This window comes from Pavona decussata, unplaced genomic scaffold (assembly GCF_977016875.1).
Source record: "Pavona decussata unplaced genomic scaffold, jaPavDecu1.1 SCAFFOLD_171, whole genome shotgun sequence".
NCBI classification, from domain to species: Eukaryota; Metazoa; Cnidaria; class Anthozoa; order Scleractinia; family Agariciidae; genus Pavona; species Pavona decussata.
Window position 1 is genome coordinate 37,101 of NW_028145582.1, and position 20,973 is coordinate 58,073.

At 37.0% G+C, this 20,973-nt stretch overlaps 4 protein-coding genes and 1 pseudogene across 5 annotated transcripts in view; 4 read left to right on the forward strand and 1 right to left on the reverse strand.

Annotated features, from left to right (window-relative positions):
- The window catches only part of LOC146463961 (uncharacterized), a gene marked incomplete at its 3' end in the record, with an annotated part of 74,769 nt that overhangs the window by 8,856 nt on the left and 44,940 nt on the right, over positions 1 to 20,973 (forward strand). The window lies entirely within an intron of this gene.
- LOC146463962 (protein kinase C-binding protein NELL2-like) lies at positions 6 to 13,518 on the forward strand. The gene is made up of 3 exons (XM_085083837.1): positions 6 to 139; positions 11,490 to 11,608; positions 13,265 to 13,518. Exons 1-3 carry the CDS (start codon positions 108 to 110, stop codon positions 13,516 to 13,518), a joined length of 405 nt encoding a protein of 134 aa, XP_084939963.1. The 5' UTR covers positions 6 to 107.
- LOC146463963 (uncharacterized) lies at positions 3,438 to 5,047 on the forward strand. The gene has a single exon (XM_085083829.1). The coding sequence runs from the start codon at positions 3,512 to 3,514 to the stop codon at positions 4,931 to 4,933; it is 1,422 nt and encodes a 473-aa protein (XP_084939955.1). The 5' UTR covers positions 3,438 to 3,511; the 3' UTR covers positions 4,934 to 5,047.
- On the reverse strand, positions 5,110 to 9,768 carry LOC146463964 (uncharacterized; annotated as a pseudogene). The gene is made up of 2 exons (XR_014856766.1): positions 8,915 to 9,768; positions 5,110 to 7,628 (listed from the first exon to the last, which is right to left on the reverse strand). The product of XR_014856766.1 is annotated as an uncharacterized LOC146463964 (transcript).
- Positions 9,608 to 19,456, forward strand: LOC146463965 (lipoxygenase homology domain-containing protein 1-like). Its single transcript, XM_085083833.1, has 5 exons — positions 9,608 to 9,647; positions 13,265 to 13,402; positions 14,359 to 14,503; positions 17,041 to 17,143; positions 18,799 to 19,456. Exons 1-5 carry the CDS (start codon positions 9,608 to 9,610, stop codon positions 18,925 to 18,927), a joined length of 555 nt encoding a protein of 184 aa, XP_084939959.1. The 3' UTR covers positions 18,928 to 19,456.

Sequence of the window (20,973 nt, forward strand, 5' to 3'; positions counted from 1 at the left end):
CAACTGTGTGAGCTTTAACTTTAAAAAAGACCCAGAAAATGGAGAAGTAAAACACAGATGTGAGTTGAATAACTCCACTCATTTGGAGCACGACAGCGACTTCAAGGATGATCCATCTTACTTCTACCGAGGAGCAAAGGTAAGGGTAACATAAAATTTGACCGTCATTGCACTAACAAAACCAAACTTCTAATACCAGAATATTTTGGTAACATTTTAATGTTAACGAATTCATGTTTGGGTTTATCACCAGAGTTAATAAGGTGATTTGGTACTTTAAGGAGGTTCAACTGTTGAAGTTTTATAGAAGAAGGCTGTATTCATTTACTCAGCAAACAGTTTAACTACAAAATAATTATAGAACGACTGGGCTGACCTAGCTTAACAGCTCATCGAGGCGGACCAGTTCTTCTTTTCTTCGTCTTCTTCTTCTTCTTCTTCTTCTTCTCCTTCTCCTTCTCCTTCTCCTTCTCCTTCTCCTTCTCCTTCTCCTTCTCCTTCTCCTTCTCCTTCTCCTTCTCCTTCTACTTCTCCTTCTCCTTCTCCTTCTCCTTCTCCTTCTCCTTCTCCTTCTCCTTCTCCTTCTCCCTTCTCCTTCTCCTTCTCCTTCTCCTTCTTCTTCTTCTTCTTCTTCTTCTTCTTCTTCTTCTTCTTCTTCTTCTTCTTCTTCTTCTTCTTCTTTTTCTTCTTCTTCTTCTTTTTCTTCTTCTTCTTCTTATTATTACAAATGTTCGTCTTTTATTAAAACACTTTACAAAATCAAGAATCAATAGGAAACAAAAGGGACATGGCAAATGGCGGGAAAAGAACAAAATATTGTAAATATTGCACTTTGCAAAGAAAGACAAAAGTTCAACTGGAGATGGGTTCGGGTGGGGGAGAACAAGGAGATAGAAACATTAATATATATTATGATGAGTAATTCTTCATTAATGAGCTTATCATCTCAATGTTAAAATAGGAGTCTTCATTACTCAAGAGCGGCTGCCTGTAAGAATCGAGAACTGCATTTCAGCGACCACTTGGTCGAATTTCTGATATTTCGTCTAAAGATACCCTTGGATTAACTATTTTCGAAAATCATATTTTAAAGTTCCAAGGTATTTTATTTTTTGAGAAAATTGCAAGAGTTTGAAATGCGGCCAAGGTGCGGTCACGGGCCGATGAAAACCTCGAAAATTTAGGTCAAAGGACGAAGCCCCGTTCACGGTGTAAAATAACCCAATGAACTTGAAACTTTACACAAACCTAGACGAACCATCTCGTGAGAGAATTAATACAATAAACATTCCAAACTCGCTGGCTGCTTTCTAAAGCATGCAGATTTGTGTACGCTACTCAAAATGACCTTCAAACTAATGCCTATTTTCATTGAAATAAAAGTGTTTCTGGGATGTCATTTTCTTTAAATTAAATCTCATATGTCGAGAGACCAAGAAAAGACCTTTATTTGTACCAAGTTTCAAGCTCTGATTCAAACTCTTTCCTACTCAAGGAAGATCGAATATACGTGCGATACTTGCGGCTCGCAATTCAATTCACGAATTATGAGATCCGAACCGATTCACAAACACTTGACATCTGGAGCCCGTGAATGTTTCCAAACATCACATATTGGGCCCTAAAACTAATCATACGGACTGAAGACAGCCATTCAAAGTTTTTCGATCTTTCCTACTCTGCTCTAAAATAATATAGTTATTCCGGTCAATTAGCCTACGAAATATGTGCAACAAATTTGCATACCATTTCGATGTCGCAGGAAAAAGTAGTGCAAATCATACCTTACAACTCCTTTATCTTCTTAAATGAAGAAGTCGATCAGTAAACTGGAGAAAAGCGTGTGACTTTGTTCCTGTCGTGTTGTTTTGAGTGTTCGTGTTCAGCAGGGACGGCTCAATTCAATAAGCCAGTGTGACACTGATCAACTGTAACTCGATATTCCCTTCGGTGATGTGGGTAACGCGCACGTTATCCTGGCCAGGCACTTGTGCGTTGTCAGGGCGCTTTCAGAAAAGTAGTGATTGTGGGCCAAGCTACGACTACCATGGTGATGATGACCTTGACGAGCTTAAGGACTGTTCAAGAGATCTGAGAGCCCACCTTTCCTGCCTTTGTTTTTTCCGCGAAAAAAATCGACGTTCAAGTATTAGTGTCATTTTTTTTTTTTTTTTTTACTTACAGTAATGAAGATCCCGGAACGTGGATTTTTTGCGAAAAAAATCTATCCATAACCACCATCCCCACAATTAATAATATAAAATTTGAGGGTATCAGAGTAGTCTGAGGGTATCAACTTTGAGGGTATCAGAGTAGTGGATTCCCCACCGACCAACGCGACCTCCCCCACCCCTATTCCCTCTGGCGATAAGCGTCAATTGTGGTTATTGTTTACTTTCCCAAACCGGTTTTATCGTTGTTCCTGCTGGTTTCTTTCAATTTTTGAGAAGATAGGAATCTTGCCAGCCTTGGTCTGTCTGGTGAGGGCCACGAAAACTAACTTATTGCTAGCGCAAGCGGGTGAGGGCCGTTACTACCTTATTATTAGAGACTTTAAGCATCGACGACGGGAACGGCAACGGCGACGGAGAAACCGAGGAAAGACTGAGGAGAGGACGCGGTTGCGTCGCGAAATTGGAAGCAGTTAAGCAGGCGCAATACGACGACAACTTCCCTCGAAGAGGATTAAAAAGGATGGGCGCTTTCCATTCACCAAAAATTTTCGATTTGAATTTTCGGAAATTTCAGTCTCGAATGGAACGGGTATGGCAAGCCGATTGTAGCATTATTCAATACTGGAATTCAATGTCAATTCAATGAAAATTCAATTTCAATTCAATGGTTCAATTTCCATTCAATGAAAATTCAATGTCAATTCAATGAAAATTCAATTTCAATTCAATGAAAATTCAATGTCAATTCAATGAAAATTCAATTTCAATTCAATGGTTCAATTTCCATTCAATGAAAATTCAATGTCAATTCAATGAAAATTCAATGTCAATTCAATGAAAATTCAATTTCAATTCAATGGTTCAATTTCCATTCAATGAAAATTCAATGTCAATTCAATGAAAATTCAATTTCAATTCAATGAAAATTCAATGTCAATTCAATGAAAATTCAGTGTCAATTCAATGAAAATTCAATTTCAATTCAATGAAAATTCAATGTCCATTCAATGAAAATTCAATTTCCATTCAATGAAAATTCAATGTCAATTCAATGAACATTCAACGAAAATTCAATTTCAATGCCATCTCGATTCAAGAAAAATTCAACGTGAATTCAATTTTCATAGCACCTGAATCTTCAAGTTTGGTTAAATTTTTTACAAAGTTCAAATGGAGACAGGCTTCCGGTTGATGACCGGAAATGATCTTCTCATACGGGACTTTCCAAGTACATGAAGCTCTCGCCCAACAACATGGCGGACATTGAGCCAGAATTTGACATAGAAAAAGACTTACCCGACTTCTTGTTCTCAGTGCTGAGTAGGACAGACGTTATCATGAGCAAGGGTGAGACGACCATTGATGATCTCCAAGAACAATTTTTGGTTCTCGATCGAACCGTAAGTCTTTTGAGATCGATTGAATTAACTGACAATGGGCAAGATCGAGAAGAGTGGGAATCTCTAGCTAAAGCTTTCTCTGAGGTACTGCAGGCTGTGGAGTATCGTCTCAAAACCTTACCAGGGAAACGATCATTAGAGACTCAGCTTGAATGTCAAGTTCTTAGAGCGGGCAATCCAGGGAGACCAAAGTTCCTTATTCCTGCTGAAACGTTAGAGGATCTCCGAGGACTTGGGTTTTCTTGGGAAAAAATTTCTCGGATGTTTGGCGTGTCTCGGTGGACTATTTACCGTAGGGTACAATCATATGGCTTGAAAAACATGGTGCAGTTTAGTTCGTTACCGGATGCGCAATTGGATCAATTGGTCTTGGACTATTTAAATCGTCATGGACGAACAACAGGGAGAACATATTTGGCTGGGTATCTCATGTCACTTGGATTGAGAGTTCAAAGGAGGAGAGTGCGTGAAAGCTTGACAAGGGTGGATCCAGTGAATACTGCTTTGAGATGGGGAATTGTTGTTTCCCGAAGAAAATATTCGGTCCCTTGGCCTAATTCTCTATGGCATTTGGATGGCCACCACTCTCTCATTCGGTGGGGTCTTGTAATCCACGGATGCATCGATGGTTTCTCCAGACGAATTGTGTTTCTTAGATGCTGTGACAACCTCTCGCAAACTGTTCTCGAACTATTTCTAACGGCAATTGAGAAAGATGGGTTTTGGCCATCACGTATTCGTGTGGATTATGGGGTGGAGAACGTGTTGGTCTGTGATTCCGTGGTAGAGGCAAGAGGTGAAGGAAGGGGAAGCTTTATTGCCGGCCCCTCCACCAGAAATCAGAGAATTGAAAGACTTTGGAGGGAAGTGTTTAGATGTGTATGCCATTTTTTCTATTATGTGTTTTATGCAATGGAGGATACAGGTTTACTTCGAATTGACAACCCTGTGGATGTAACCGCACTTCACCTGACATTCGTTCCAAGAATAAACGAAGCCCTAAGTGAATTTATGGAGGCTTTCAACCATCATCAGCTTCGGACAGAACACCACTGGTCTCCTTATCAAATGTGGATCAATGGTATGCTAAACGAATTGAACCCTTTAGCACGAGGACAATTAGATGACGCTCCTCAAGACCTCGAATACTATGGTATTGACCCAGATGGGCCATCCCCATTTGAAAATGGTGATAACGATGTAGTTGTCCCTACCGTAGCATTGCCAGTTAATCATCGGTCAATTACCTCAATCTTTCTGGAGAGAATCGATCCCTTAATGCCATCAACACAAATGGGTATAGACATCTATACAAGCATTCACCAAATTGTGAAAGATAGTGTCGAAGGGATTTTATAGACTGTTACATGTCTACAGCTTATAGGACTTACGCAGAGCGTATAAACTGAGAGGGGTCTTTCACCAATCAGCAACAGTACATATTTTAACTCGCAATAGTTTGTAATGGGTTTTGTTCAAACCCTAAATGGAAAATTAGGTCATATTTTATATTTGAGGTTATTCGTGTGGGACCCTTCGTTAACTGGCCTTGTTGTCTTGATCTGACGAGCTACTGCTCAGTTAAGGTTATCATTTCCATTCTTGTCAAATATGAATCATTCCCCTATTGTGATTTTTTCCGTTATAGAATAAGAATAATTTACGAATTGTGATAACATTACATAGGTATGTTGTTGTTAATACAAATAATAATTTTTTTTTTAAATAGTCACTTATGTTGATTGCTCACACATCATTAAGGTTTGTTTTCACTGACATAGCTGGACAATAGACAGAATTCAACCCTTTATGATTAATGAGAGGAAACAACTAGATGCAAAAGCAACAAAATATTTAATGTTAACATTGCTATGCCCTACAAAGGAAGGCATCAGCAAGGCATTTGAAAGAATGGAAGTGCCTTTCTACAAGTTTCACCAGGATTTAACACAACCAACATTGTCACTATGTGCTAGATACTTCGAAAATCACCCAAGTGTCGAATGGACCCCGAATTTCCAAGCCACTACTCTGCCCATGTTTTTTAAACCTTTGTGTTACATAATTTCCCTAATCAACTGGTTCCAAATCTTATTTTTACCGTTTTGCGCTTAATGCTGATTTCTTCCCCAATCGCAAACTACCAAACAGGTACCTGCTGTAAAGTCTCCTCCTTGTCGTTGTGTTGTAATACCTTAGTTCTCAAGTCCACAACAAGGGGATTGATTCTACAGTCAACCTTTCACTGCTTCTTAACTTTCCCACGCATTAAAGCCCGATACTTCTCAGGAATTTGAAGTATTTAAATGAGAACCTGGGGGGGGGGGGGGGGCAGTGAAAATTCATACCTACTCTGCACTTTGGTGATTTTTTAGTAACCTGCAAGAGATTAATTTTGGCTGGTGCTACAAGTACTCATCTCATACTTTCCCTTTGCAATTTAAGAAGAACCAAACTGACCAAAACATAATAATTAAATGTAAAAATCAACAACACATCCTCTTAACCCTTTAACCCCTTATATCAAAGAACAAATTCTCCTATCCTGTCCCCATACTTTTGTTATAAATTTACTGGGGAGAAGTAATTAAAATATCTAGAAAATTCACCATGGGTGATCATATCATTAATTCTCATGACCTAAGGGTTTGAATAAGCATTGAAATTGCAAGGAGAAATTTGATTCTGATCACTGTTAGGGCTTAAAGGGTTAAAATATTTTGTATGAACTCAACATGCTCATGCAGGCGGTCCAAATGTGCCACTTTTTACAAACGTACATGACTGAGTCACTATTTCAATAAGGAAACATTCAAAATGATTACAACAGTCAATTGTACAATTGAGTCCACTGTTGAAACTAGGTTGCAACACTTTTATGATGAATATATCACTAGGGTTCAAACTCAATTATGTAATGTTCATTGCCTTTTCATGCCGCAAAGTTTGAAATGAAAATTCCCATTCACATATTTCCAAAAAAGGCATTTGCAAAGGCTAGATCATATAGACTAAACAGTTGCTCCTCACTTGGCAACAATGAGTCCCTTGAACGCCTTGGTAAGTACAGTGTGTTAGCACAGGTGTTTGCTGTCGGTAGGAATGGGCATTTTGTGCCAACGGATTCTTTCTCTACAAATGCTATAAGCGGTGCTACGCCAAAGCCTAATGGGGGCTCTTCATCACTGCCTGTGACAAACTGAAGAATATGTCCCAGGGTAACTGAACCTCTTTGTCCACTTGCTGCCAGCCTGGTGTATTTGGAAAATAGCTCATAAACTTCATTTTCAAAATGACGTGCATTGCTACCAGCTTCAGAGAAATCTGGTTTAAGAAGTGTTAGCAGTTTTCGCCTTGTTAGTGAATAGCTTCCTGAAGGCCTGAAGAGATGAAGGAAGTTAGGTATAGCATTTCCTATTTGATAGAGTCCAAGGTTTTCAAAACCTACTCGGAGCTTTGAAATACAACAATCGGATGGCTCTTCTGAGGAGAAAAGGGCTTGAAGATCTTCTTCCTTTAAAAATCTTGGGATGACCCCATTCTGCAAAATACTAAGGGCCATTATTAACCTTACTGTGGAATAATCATCGACAAGATGATCCCTTAGACCATTGTCAAAGTACTTAGCCTTGATTTCCTGCAAGCAAAGGCGAAAGAATTCTTGACGTGGGCCGCCAAAATCCTGGGCACTCTCATTATAAAACCCAACTTCAAGTGTTAGTCTGGGTTCTTTCAAAAATTGTATTTCTTCCAGTGCTGTTTTCAAAACATCATCTCGGTTGATAAGGATATAGCTAGTTTCACCCTCCAAACAGAGAGTAGGATCTGTCACATCTAGTGGTCTCCCTGTTACAATAAGCTTCTGAGCAATACGTAAAATTTCCACAGGATTTTTCAATACCATTCTCTTTACAATATTTGACACAATGTTCTGCTACCAAACCAATTGGTTTCTCATTAAAGTTTTCCTGTGGTGGTTCTTCTTCTTTGTTTTCATTTCCAACACTAGCCTCAGTTTGTTCCCATTGACTAGGAACAGGTTGAGTTAGCATTTCTGTAAAACAACATAACAAAAGAGTTATTTCTGAAATAAAATCACTTATTAAGAGCTCTATTAAGCCACCATAGCAGATTGTTAGAGTACAAGGCATGACTGGGTGCTTAGCATTTATTATTATTTATGAATGGTATGAAGCTTTCATGATGTACTTGCATAGGTAAGCAGTTAACCCATTATCTTGTTATAGCTCTCATTGTCTCTTCGACACTTTTGGAAAACAAGGAGTTGTAAATTGACACCATTTCCCTTTCCTAATATTAACACCCAATACACCAGACTTGGTTTTATTCGACTTTGAGTTTTCTATGATCAAGACATGAAATATCCAATGTCCTTAGCTATGTCACCTTAAAGGTCCACTGTCTGGGAATTTTGCTGTTTTCCACCCAAAACTACCTGGAAAGCGTTTTTTCAAGTAAGAGTTATCCATACTTCCTTTTTTTGTGGCTGTATCTTCCAGATGAGGAGCAAAAATTAAAAAAGTTCACCCTGAATTTTTCAAACTGTAATCCATTTCCATGGTATCCAGACAGTCTGTGCAAAATATAGCCTCCAGTAAACAAACTACATTATCATTCAATGTATTTTCCCTCCTTTTCATTGGCCGAAACAAACCACGTGACCTGCAAATAACTGCCTTCAATAATGGTCTGCTCATGCGCAATACTGTCCAACTGTGTTTTGCTGCAAACAATATTCTGTTCATGCGTAAATTATTGAAATCGTGCTCTTGCATGAAAATGGGAGATCCCTTCCCTGAGCTGTCAGAGAATGATTTCCCAAAAATAATCACGAAAAACAAACTTAGTGATGGAATGATAAAACAATTATTGAACTTGGTTGTCGCAATTTTTCAGTGTCTCGCAGATCAATTAATTGCCTCAGCAATAATTTATCTGCTCGCCACTGACAAATCACAATATTTTGCTCAACTTCGTCCAATAATTGTTAATTATTATTTTTACTTTTCACTAATCTAAAAACAAATTTTACCATTATTCTGAGGGACGAAAGTAGCGTCACAGAGCCCCTTAATTTGTTGTGTTGTTTGCAATAATATTTGACTACAGTTAATACACAATAAAGCTGACATACTAGATCTGGGCCAAGTCGATCGAAGAAGGGTTAGCCTTGAACAAGCTTTACACACTATTACAATGTGTAGATTTCTTGGCCCACTCGCTAGAGCGAACTACATCTGTACTATGCACAACAATGCAATCTTGCTTTAACTTCTTGGAGATAAACAGTCGTTCTGATTGATAACACAATATTCTTACCTGGTAAATCGTCGTCACCAATTAAGCTGTTTCCCTCGTTGTCAGATAACAAACAACTCAACTCGCTCTTCATCGTGATGTAAATGGCTCCTTGTCCACAGAGTAGTTTGACTTGCTTATATGCGTACTCTTCACAAGTCACCGGCTTACTTAACTTTCGACGGTTTGCACGTAGAAAGACAAAATCATTGTTGCTAACGAGTGGATATTTCAGTCTCACTGCATCGCCAATTTTGCGGCGAACTTCTGCCTCGCCATCTGTGGAGACCAAATGCACAAACCCTCGAAGTAAGATGTTGTTATTGTTAATCACGAACTCTTCATCATCCTCTTCGTAAACGAGGGCAAACTCAAACGGCTTGGATTGTTCTGATTCCTTTGGTTTCTTTGCTTTCTTACCACCCACACTCGATGAAGGGGAGGATGTTGCTCGAAGTCTTTCTCTTTGATTCAAGCGAGAGCACAAACCTGTATTTTGACTGCGTTGAAGCATGGATCGAGCTCGTTCGATTGCATCTGAAACATTGCCGGCTGTTCTTCCACTGTTTGCGGGTAAAACCTGCGTCGCTTCATTCGAAACGTTGGCACTTGAGCATGAATTGCTGCTTTCCAAGACCTGGGAGACTATTCTTGAACATTTACCGAGCGAAGCAGCAAGACTTCGAAGGTGTTCCTCCATTTCCAAAGTTCAAAATGGCGGGAAACGAGGAAACAATAGAAAAACACAGTTCCCGTATGTTGGATCCATGATGCTTTGCACTTAATTGATTGAATTTTTCATTGAATTGACATTGAATTTTCATTGAATTGAAATTGAATTTTCATTGAATTGACATTGAATTTTTATTGAATTGAAATTGAATTTTCATTGAATTGAAATTGAATTTTCATTGAATTGACATTGAATTTTCATTGAATTGACATTGAATTTTCATTGAATTGAAATTGAATTTTCATTGCAATGAAATTGAATTTTCATTGAATTGACATTGAATTTTCATTGAATTGACATTGAATTTTCATTGAATTGAAATTGAACCATTGAATTGAAATTAAATTTTCATTGAATTGACATTGAATTCCAGTATTGAATAATGCTACAATCGGCTTGCCATAAACGGGCTTATTCTCGGTCGGTTTCCACTTATCGGGAACAGCTGTTCAAAAAGGTTGTCCTATATTTTCGAAAATCTTTTCCGGAAAAGATGCTGTTCCATTCGATTCCCACCCGAAATTTTCGTCGAATTGAAAGCACCCATCGAGTCTTCGTTAAAAGAAGTCAGAAATCGATTTTAATAATGAAATAACCGATGAAGAATTTTTACTGCTGTTAACGAGAACGTGTTTGTCGGAGTTGCAGTTTTCCGATGTAAACAATTCAGACCATTTGATATATTTTTAGGTCGTAATAAAAATCACCGATATAACTAGAAATAGCAACTAGATTAACATTAATTTACTTCAAATGTTCTGCATCGAAGGCTGGCATTTCAAGAAACGCTTTAGCGGTGCGAGCACGCGTGAGAATTTCGTTATCTTTACATCTAAAAATTTGAACTGAAAACTACGATATGACACAGTGGTTTGTGGTTTGGATGCTATTTTTGAGCAACATATATGTTGCTCAAAAAATATGTTTGTGAATCGGTTCTGATCTCATAATTCGTGACTTGAATCGCGAGCCGCAAGTATCACACGCATATTCGATCTTCCTTGAGTGGGAAAGAGTTTGAATCAGAGCTTGAAACTTGGTACAAACTGAAAGTTCTTTTCTTCGTCTTTCGATACATGAGATTTAATTTAGAGAAACTGACATACCAGAAACACTTTTATTTTAATGAAAATAGGCATTAGTTTCAAGGCCATTTTGAGTAGCGTACACAAATCTGCATGCTTTAGAAAGCAGCCAGCGAATTTGGCATGTTTGTTGTATAAATTCTCTTGTACGATGGTTGGTCTAGGTTTGTGTAAAGTTTCAAGTTCATTGGAAGGAATTGTGGGACCAGACTGCCATGTGTTTGTTGGAAAGGTTAGACAGGTTAAATTGTCGAGTGATTGGTTTGGATGCTTGTTTGTCATTTCTTCAACGTCTCGAATATGTTCCCGAAATCGGTCGCCTGACGTCTTTCCTGTCTTCTAAATGTATGGATATTTGCATTTACACAAGAGATAACATCAGCGGAAGTGCATATAAAACGGTCGGTGATTTTAGTGGAGTGCTTGGCTTCAGAAATTTTAGCGACTTAGTAAATGAAATTGAACAGTTTTGCATAGAGCGCGCACATTTAAAACAACCCGGTTAACTCGCGGATTTGAGTACGCTTCTAACTGGATAGTTAGCTATTTTTTATTGTGTATGAATGACATCAGTAGAGTTTGTATATATATCTTTGGTTTTAGGATAATTTTTGTGCAACTCGAAGTTCTTTACAATAATACTTATTACGGATTATGTAGATGAAAGGCAAAGGTGAATTAAAGGAAATCTTCCATCCACATAATTAATTCATTCATTTGGCAACTTAAAAGAAAAATAGATTTTCTCTTTTACTGACTTATTCTTTCTTTTTTTGAGAACGCATGTGGAAAGAAGCTTTGCGAGAACACTGAACAGAATTTGTCAGTCAGGTTTTACAGACAGAGGATATCGTTGTGTTTGTCCCTCGGGATTTGAGGGTCATCATTGTGAAACAGGTAAGCCTGTTGAGTTTGAAAGTCAAGAACTTTTACACTATCCTGGGAAATAACTGAATGCTCGGAACTAATTAAAATCAAAGTTAAAACTAGCTGTATTAAACGGATTCACGTTAAAAGACCACATCACACAATGGCGAAAATGGATTGACCTGCAATTAACTCCGTTTGAAAGATGTATTTCACCAGTCAGTGGCTTAAGATATGAAAATGAAAAAAAAAAAAAAAAAAAAGAAAGAAAACAAAAAACGCATCAAGATTCAAAACGATGGTCTCCTGATCACTAATCTTGATATCTTGCCGTTGAGCTTTTGGCAGGATTTAGGTATTGGTGTGTCTCTATGGATACTACTCGGCAAGATCATTGAGAACTATTTTCTTAAGACTTCGATTGGTACCCGTTTACGGTTCTAAGAGGGAAGAACGTGGAAATGAACAACTTTGCACAGTCACGATGACAAAGAAAAATCTACTATATATCGCAGGGATTAAACATCATCATTTAAAGCGGAAGTATAACGCAAATTTGCTCTCATTTCAAAACCCAAAAATGTTTGTCTGTCACCAGAAACAAAGAAATAATTGTCAAATTTGTTATAAATTATCACCCCAGTGTGATAAGACTGTCGATTAGTGCCTCTAGCCAGAGTAAGCTGATATGGAGTGAAACTTGTTAGGCTAGTGTTTTTCAAGTTCTCGCATTATTATTTCCGAACAGATCACGAGTTGTTCCTTTCAAAAATTGAGTTGATTTCTTTCCTCTCGTCAGTCTAGAATTATTTGGCAGCTGATTGAAGGCCTTATTTCATCATTTTTAATAAAAGATACCAAAAATCCCATGATACTTCCCCTTTAAACCATGATAATAACGTCGTGATTTCCAAATGGCGGCCATCAGAAGATGCAAAAAATGACCAAAGCACTCATCAAACCAATATAAGTAAATTAAAATCATTAAAAAAGGGAAATGAAACTTACCGTGTGAAATGCGATACATATATATATATATATATATATATATATATATATATATATATATATATATATATATATATATATATATATATATTCTTTTAATGTTCTATTAAAATTTCTGAAAATGCCCGTCGCCCAAATTTATTTGTCATGGGAACATAAAATTTCACTGTATATGAGCTACCACAAAAAAAGTTCGTATGACATTCAAGTGCGCTCTTTTGTTCTTGGAGACTACGTTGCTCACACTTTTACGGTTCAAGGAAAAAAAAACTGGTTCTCGCAATAAACGTAAGATTTTAATGCCAAAAGGTTTCTACACATCAATAAATAAAGGGTTTTTAATCAATAAGTAAAGGGTTTTTAAAAAATCCCGCCTTAATTAATTAATTAATTAATTAATTAATTAATTAATTAATTAAGTGTTTATGGTTTCACCAGTCTGTTCCCGGTCGAGACTTTTTATAATCCACGAGCCCTGAAGGAGATAACGCAACTCTTACAAATTTCCTAAATTGTAAAGGTTGGTTACATTTTTTTGTAAAGATAATTTTGTAAATCAAATTGAATTAACTAGTGTATGATGGATCTCATAAAATAGGCTAGTCCACTGCTATTTGGTTTTTAATGGATATCGATAATATAACAGTGATTAAGCAGCCATTTTCCGTAATTTTGCAGATATCGACGAGTGCACCCAGGGATCGCATGACTGCCTTCCAAGCCTTGCTACCTGCACAAACACTGTTGGATCATACATCTGTACTTGTAAATCTGGATATGAGGGAGACGGAAAGACAAGCTGTGCATTGCCTCCAGGCAAGAAATCTGAAATTTCGTCACTCGCTGGTCATCCTTTCGGTGCATCAAGAAAATCGTATTGCACATTCGTTTGGAGTATTCTAAAGCACAGTACCGATAATGAGAAAAGATAATTCAAAACTAAAACCAAATCAACTTCAGCATATTATCCCCTTTTCCTTCGCTATCTCCTTTTAAAATACAAAGGCCTTGAAAGACATCCCTAGGGAAAAACTTATCACATGATAAACCTGAAATACTTGCAAAGATTCATAAAACTGGTTAAATCGACTCTTCCACTGGGCCTTTTCGAGTCCCATCTCTCCAAGCTATCAGTGAAGACAATAGCTCACGGAAGTTGACCAGTGTAAGTCATACACATACATACATATTTGCGTTTGAAGGTACGGGCTAAAGTTATTGATGACAGTTTAGTGGGAAGTTAGTCACAGCTGCCATAGCCAACGGTTCCTCTACCCAAAGCGAGAAAGAAAAAAAAAAACCCTTGAGATATGCTCTTATTTTTCTTTTTGTCAAGGACCCAAATTTTTGCAATACTTTTTTTTTTTATTTTCAATTTTTATTGAGTATAAAATAAAAGGCATGGAAGGTTGCAAATTAACATCACGTACAATACATTTTGTGAACTACATCAGTGGCACCATTGACTCACACTACACTACACTACATGCATCACACTATACTACACTACACTGCACTACCACTAGACTACACTCCACTGTACTACTCTGGATCATTTTACTTATGTTTGCAATGTAATATGAGGTTTGTCAGTTTCGAAAAACGTAGGTTGAAGGAAAAAGGACGGAGTACTGTAATTCTTCCGAAGAGACTAAAGCAAGAATACCCTCATTCAATGCCATATCCACATTAAAAACAATATACATTTCATATATTTTTTTTACTTTTATTGTACTGGTATATTTATCATAAACCTTCACTTCATTCTACAGTTGGGAACTATACAATAACTGTACTCACAGGGAACGGATTATGGGCCGGAACTGACGCCAAAGTGTTTGTGCAAATATTTGGTCGGGTTCGAAAGTCAAGAGAAGTAGAATTGAGAGGAACAAAAGCTGCATTCGAACGAAACAGGTAGTAACTATTATCATATGACCCGTACGGCCCCCGCTTACGCAATCCTATAGAAAACCATAATGAAAGCAAACGTGTGGGCCGGACAAGTTGACGCTTGCCGATCCGCAAAAAGCGGTCCTGGGGCCTATTTCTCGAAAGTCCCGGTAACTTAACGGGCCCAGTAAGTGTTTTTGGTGATAAAAGTTTCTTAGCAGAAGAAAATGTTTGTTAGCTTTGAATACTAAATTTTTAAATCTTATAATTCAATGAAAACATTGGCCAAGAACCATGTATGTAATCACTGTGTAATCGACGAAAAAAAAAAAAAAACATTTAAAAATAGACGATGAGAAGTCCAAAGACTACTGCAAAGCGGACACAACGTAGTATATTTTAAAACAATATTTCGGCTGGCCAAACCAGCCTTGTTCAGATTTAGATGTTACTAAATTATATAAATGAAATTACAATATTATATTATGGAGGATGTTGCAATACATAGGAGCGGCGAAAATGACGTTTACAAGGTGGTACCAAAGGATAAGGAAATAAGTAAAATAAAATAAAAAAAAAAAAAATACAATTCATCACGTCTATTCAAACCGTAGGGTTCCAAGGTCCCCGCTAAGTCTATAAGAAAAGACTCGCTGGCTTTTCTGATTGAATCACGTGAGAAGTGGATAACTTCAAGTGGTATTAGTTGCATATCAGTGTGGCAGTGGTTAGGTTGAGAAAGAAAATGTTCAGAAACAGTAGCTGGTTTGGATGTAATGTTATTTTCTTTCAACTGGGCGTCTATGTTCATTAAATCTGTCTTTGAGACGTCGCTAAGTTTCACCTATGTATTGTAAATGGCAGCGGTTACATTGTACCATGCAGATTAAATTTTTGGTGTTACAGGTTATGTGTGAAGTGATGTTACGGGTTTCGCCTGTGGAAGAAAATGTATAATGTTTAAGACCGTTAGTAATGTAAGGACAAGCGGCGTAATTTTGTCCCCAGCGAAAAGATCCTGGTGGTGAATTAGTGCTGTTAGGAGCGGTGACAGTAGGTAGCTGTGCTTTAACTAAAATGTCGCGAAGGTTGGAAGTGCGTCTGTAAGCGACGATAGGTGGGTGTTTAAAAACGTCCCTGAAACGGTCGGAGGAAAGTAATATGTTAAAATGTTTGCGTAATATATTAGAGAGGTGAGGAAGTGCTGGGTTATATGTAACGACAAAAGGTATGCGGTTAATAGAGTCGTTACGGTTAGTTTGCAGAGCGTCAGCGCGAGAAATATTAGCAGCTCGTAGGAATTGCGAGTCAAGGAAGGCGTTATGATATCCTCGTGCGAGGAGATAAGCTTTTAATGCATTAATGCGGAGTTGAAATGTAGCGTTAGTAGAACAGATACGGCGGATGCGAAGAGCTAAACTAAATGGAATAGATGTTTTAGTATGTTGAGGATGGCATGATGAACTAAGAAGATGTTGGTGTTTATCTGTAGGTTTAGTGTATAGGTCAGTTTGTATAGTGCCGTTATGTAGAGATACCATTACGTCGAGAAAAGGAACGTTAGTTAATGAGTGACTGCTAGTGAATTTAATAGTGGGATGAATATTATTGAGGTAATCGATGAAAATTTTAAGATGATCTAGACCTTCAGTCCAAATCATAAAAATATCATCAAGGAACCTCCACCAGATATTTTTATGATTTGGACTGAAGGTCTAGATCATCTTAAAATTTTCATCGATTACCTCAATAATATTCATCCCACTATTAAATTCACGTCTACGTTGTGTCAGCTTTGCAGTAGTCTTTGGACTTCTCATCGTCTATTTTTCACGTTTGGCTGATTAGGTCTCCTGTGAGATCCAACGTACAAGCAAGCAGGATCTTCGTTCACGGCTTTTGCAGTTTTTAAAGTTTTCATTTAAAAATACACTTATCGGCCCCGGTAAGTTACCTGGACTTTGGAGAAACGGGCTCCTTCTCCACACTCTTACGGCTCTATTGTAAAGAGATTATTGCATAAATAAGTTCCTTGTTCGTGTAAAAGAATAAGTAAAAAAAAAAAAAAAAAACTGGACAAAAGAGTCTTGAGCAGGTACATGCTGTTGCTTCCCATGGCCAAGAGAGAAACATGTCTGAAATTCTCAGTGGCAAAAGTCGGTCCAGCAATGCAGCAACTTCCACTGCGTCAAGAAAACGTCTTGAAAAGGCACGAACTCCCTTCATCCTGTTAGTGTAAATTGCACTACATAGTAAATTAAGCCAGCAAAGTCATCAAACCCAGGCGGTGTTTGCAGGAGGCAACATGGGTGTCATTAATATACAGCCTCTGGTTCTCCTTTGTTTAGGAGAATCCATGAGCTCCAGCAATACGAGCTCGAACTGCCACCGACATTTTATCAAGTCTTCAGGGGGGAGAGGGGCACTATCAGTCCCCCCCCCCCCCCCACCCTCACTCACCCACTTCAGTTAAAGCGACATTTTCAAATTCCAATCTAATATCAATATACATGCAGGAGAATTAACGAATTTTTGGTACAAATATAATTCCTTTCCTTTAGAGTGGATACATTCGTTGGCATACTCCCTATCTTTGGGGAACTGACTGAGCTGTCCATTATACACAATGGCAGAGGATATGGGTCTCACTGGTTTTTGAAAGAGGTAACAAGGTCTTTTTAAAACCTCTAGTCTGTTGAAATCGTCCACCCACTAACATTCGAAATTTTAAGTACACCAATGTCAGTTACAACACTACGCTAAGAATTATGAAAATGGAGTGGACCACTGTTTTTCCCTCAAATTCGTGTGCGAAATACTAAAGAAGACGTTGGATAATAATAATAATAATAATAATAATAAAAATAATAATAATAATAATAATAATAATAATAAAAATAATAATAATAATATTAAAAAGGAATAATAATAATAATAATAATAATAATAATAAAAATGAATAATAATAGTTATAATAATAATAATAATAATAATAATAATAATAATAATAATAATAATAATAATAATAATAATAATTATAATAATAATAAATGGATAAAATGCTACGAAGCAAGTTCTGTCTCTCCAGCACCTTTACCTTACTAAAGCCAAACAAATTTCCAAAATGTTCAAAGTGATAAACCCCCTCTAAGTCGTCAGTGGGTACGTCAGGCGTTATAATGGAATGTTGTTTCTCTAGCAACTCTACGCGAAGAATTATGAAAATGGAGTGGACCACTGTCGCATTTTTCCATTTGACAGTTCATTCAGCAGTCTAGTAGAAGTAGTGTGTTTAAGCTACTATAAGAAGTGTACAAATTATGCTTTGTATAAATGTGATGTTATTTATCCTATCTAGACTAGGGAGGAGACTCTGCCCGGGGCGACTGTGAACCTAAATAACCTTTTTGATATTTGAGCAAACGCCCTAAAACCTTATGACCTTTTAAGAAATTTACCTGAAAAAAACAATTGATGTGGTCGGGTGGTGTTGATTGACTTTATTATGTTACTATGCCAACTATTTTCAAGGCATATTTTTGAAAGAAAATCGAAAATCCCTTTTTAAAATGAAGATAAATCACCTTTCTTAGCGTCATTTTTGTTTTGTTTATTTGCTTATATTAGTGTTCCTTTATTGGTTTTGATAACTTTTCACTCAATTTCGGCCCTTTCCTGAAGTTTTAGGAAAATCGCGAAATCCAAGATGACCACTATTTGGTAATCATGACGTAATAATCACCACGTCACCCTACGTCATCACCTCTCCTTGCGGGACTCCAAGAAAACATCTTTGGATGTACTATCTATCGCCGCACTGCCTCACTGTCCCAAAGCCAAAGCTTTTCCAGGTTATACATGCGAAATTTGGGAGGTGGGTTGGGAGGGGTGGAGTGTCTCTGGGTGAGGCGCTGAATCATCCTTCCCCTGGAAGCCCGAACTGGATACAGTTAACCAATCAATATCAATGTTATGTTCATCGATAGATATTTTATAATTTTTTAAGCCATATTGCGCTGGATCATGTTGCATTAAGGTAATCAACCTCTCAATTTAATTTCTAATCTCTAACTATTTGTCATTAATTCTTTTTGTGCTTAAAACCACCCACCCACACAAACACACTTTTTCTCTTTATAACCGTTGATTTTCAATCGGTAGAAGGAAACTCTTCTTCAGGGATCCCTTATTTTCATACCAATAAAGCCACAAAGGTTTCTAGTAAGTGTGTTGGCATTATTCCCAAACTTAATGTGATCTATTAGTATTAAGAAATAGTTTGTTCATACTAATCATGTAACGTTGTTGTTTTCCGTCAGATTCGTGTGCGAAATACTAAAGAAGGCGTGGATGTTTCATTTATGTGCAAATGTTGGATAAGGAGTCCTCCCAACAAAAAGACGTTGCGTCCGTCTCAGACATCTTTGTTCTCAAGTCAAGGCAATTGAATTATACAATGAGGTTGTTTGCAACATCTCCGTAAAAAAATGTCACCTGAAAGTCTTTGCGATTAAGCTAGAAATATTTTCCCTTTTGTAGAAGGAAGAAAATGCCTTCGTTTAAAAGGTTAACTCCGAATGTGGCCTAACTAACTAAAAAATCCGTCATAAATGGAGATGATGGTAATTGAAAAGACTCTGATCACCGGGGGACACAGTGTCACGGATATTTTACTGTCTTTCTTTGAAAGATTGTCAAATACTTGATAAAGAACATCTTTTGTACAGCGAAATTTTTACATAAAAATACAGGAGGAAAATTTTAAGTGACTTCTCCATGAAAGAACCAACTTTAATAAACATTTTTTTCCAAACTCACAGTAAGTCAGAGCTTCAAAAAAAATGGACATTTTCTTAATTTATGATCAATTTCCATCCTGGCCATCTGCAGTCAAAGATAATTGTTTTGTTGACAAAACTGAACCATTATTTTAACATTTCCATTACCATAAATATGTTTTTAGCTATCCAAAGTCACAAAAAAATAACAAGTGATCTACCCTTTTAAGATCGTTGAACATGTTTTTGCTGAATTGCCCTCGTCTACTTTATACTATTTTCCTCGTATGTTTAAGTGAGGAGAAAAATATTGGTTTGGCGTTGACAAACTGATTCTTGGACGCTATCTCAGTACTTTCCTTGCGTATACACTCGATTGCAAAAACGTTGACACTTAAAAAGCATAAACCGTGAACGATGAGACCCAACGGATTTGTGGGAAGTGTTTAAAAATTGGCACTCATTGGCCAACTTGACAGTTTAAGGGAAGCTTGGACTGAAAAAAAAATCCGCTATTACGGGCTCTCGCTTTTAACTCGAGGTCTTGAGAAAGTCCGCAATAAAGGGAGATGACTGCATTCGGAAGCTTTATCTTGGTTAATATTGTAAATAATAGTGACATTTATCTTACAAGCAAGCAAATAACCTCAACCTTGTTCCTCAAGTCCCTTAATTAAGCGAACCCCCAAGGCGCCGACTACCCTTATTCGTGTTTTTTTTAAAGCACTATGTTTACGCCTGCAAGTGTTTCGATAAGAAGCCTATTGTAAAAAAATTTTAAAGCGATTAGGTTTCGCAATGAAAAATTGAGAAATGTGCTATTCTATAAATCTTTAGTTCTTTCTGCAGAACGTTAAATAGCAAAGTAGTCTACGCTGTAATTCACTGTTGAGCTTGTATCTCATTCCAAACAATTTTTTCCTCTCTTTACCACATTGTAACCTTGCAAGTAATGTATCTTTAACCATTGTTGTCGTTGTCTTGAGATTGTAATAATAATAATAATAATAATAATAATAATAATAGTAATAATAATAATAATAATAATAATAATAATAATAATAATAATAATAATAATAATAATAATAATCATTATAATAATAATGATGATGATGATGATGATGATTATGATGATAATAATAATGATGATGACGATAATAATAATAATAATAATAATAATAATAATAATAATAATAATAATAATAATAATAATAATAATAATACTAATAATAATAATAATAATAATAATAATAAAAAGTCTGTCTCTCCAGCACCTTTTACCTTCCTAAAGCCAAACAAATTTCCAAACCTTTAAAGTCATAAACAGCCCCTCTTATTCTCCTGTATGTATGTCGGACGTTAAAATGGAATGTTGTTCTGCTAGCACTAATGACACCAACGGTGGATCAGAGAATTGATTCTGCAGTTTATGTTGAAGTACTTAAGTAAACCCATGAAATTTCTACCGAGATTTAGCCTATGTAAAGAAATAGCCGGCCACAGAAGGGAAAAATAGCGTAGACCTCAGCGGGAATCGAACCCACGGCCTCCGGATTAAAAGTCAAATAATTTTTGTTTCCCTGGTGTGGTCTCTCCGTTACTTTACTTCAGTGTTTCAGCATGCATCGTAGAGCTAATTCTAGCAACTATCCGTAGGTTTAAAGTAAGCCAAGTAACTATCCGCTTACAAGGTTTGTTTCTAGTCAGACGAGTTTA

Excerpts from the sequence above, each read along its gene's own strand:
- LOC146463962 (XM_085083837.1), top strand. The coding sequence starts at position 108 with ATGATCCATCTTACTTCTACCGAGGAGCAAAG. Across the intron at positions 140-11,489 it reads ACTTCTACCGAGGAGCAAAG|AACGCATGTGGAAAGAAGCT; the intron begins GTAAGGGTAACA and ends TCTTTTTTTGAG. Across the intron at positions 11,609-13,264 it reads GGGTCATCATTGTGAAACAG|ATATCGACGAGTGCACCCAG; the intron begins GTAAGCCTGTTG and ends GTAATTTTGCAG.
- LOC146463963 (XM_085083829.1), top strand. The coding sequence starts at position 3,512 with ATGAGCAAGGGTGAGACGACCATTGATGATCTCCAAGAACAATTTTTG.
- LOC146463965 (XM_085083833.1), top strand. The coding sequence starts at position 9,608 with ATGGCGGGAAACGAGGAAACAATAGAAAAACACAGTTCCC. Across the intron at positions 9,648-13,264 it reads AATAGAAAAACACAGTTCCC|ATATCGACGAGTGCACCCAG; the intron begins GTATGTTGGATC and ends GTAATTTTGCAG. Across the intron at positions 13,403-14,358 it reads AAGCTGTGCATTGCCTCCAG|TTGGGAACTATACAATAACT; the intron begins GCAAGAAATCTG and ends TTCATTCTACAG.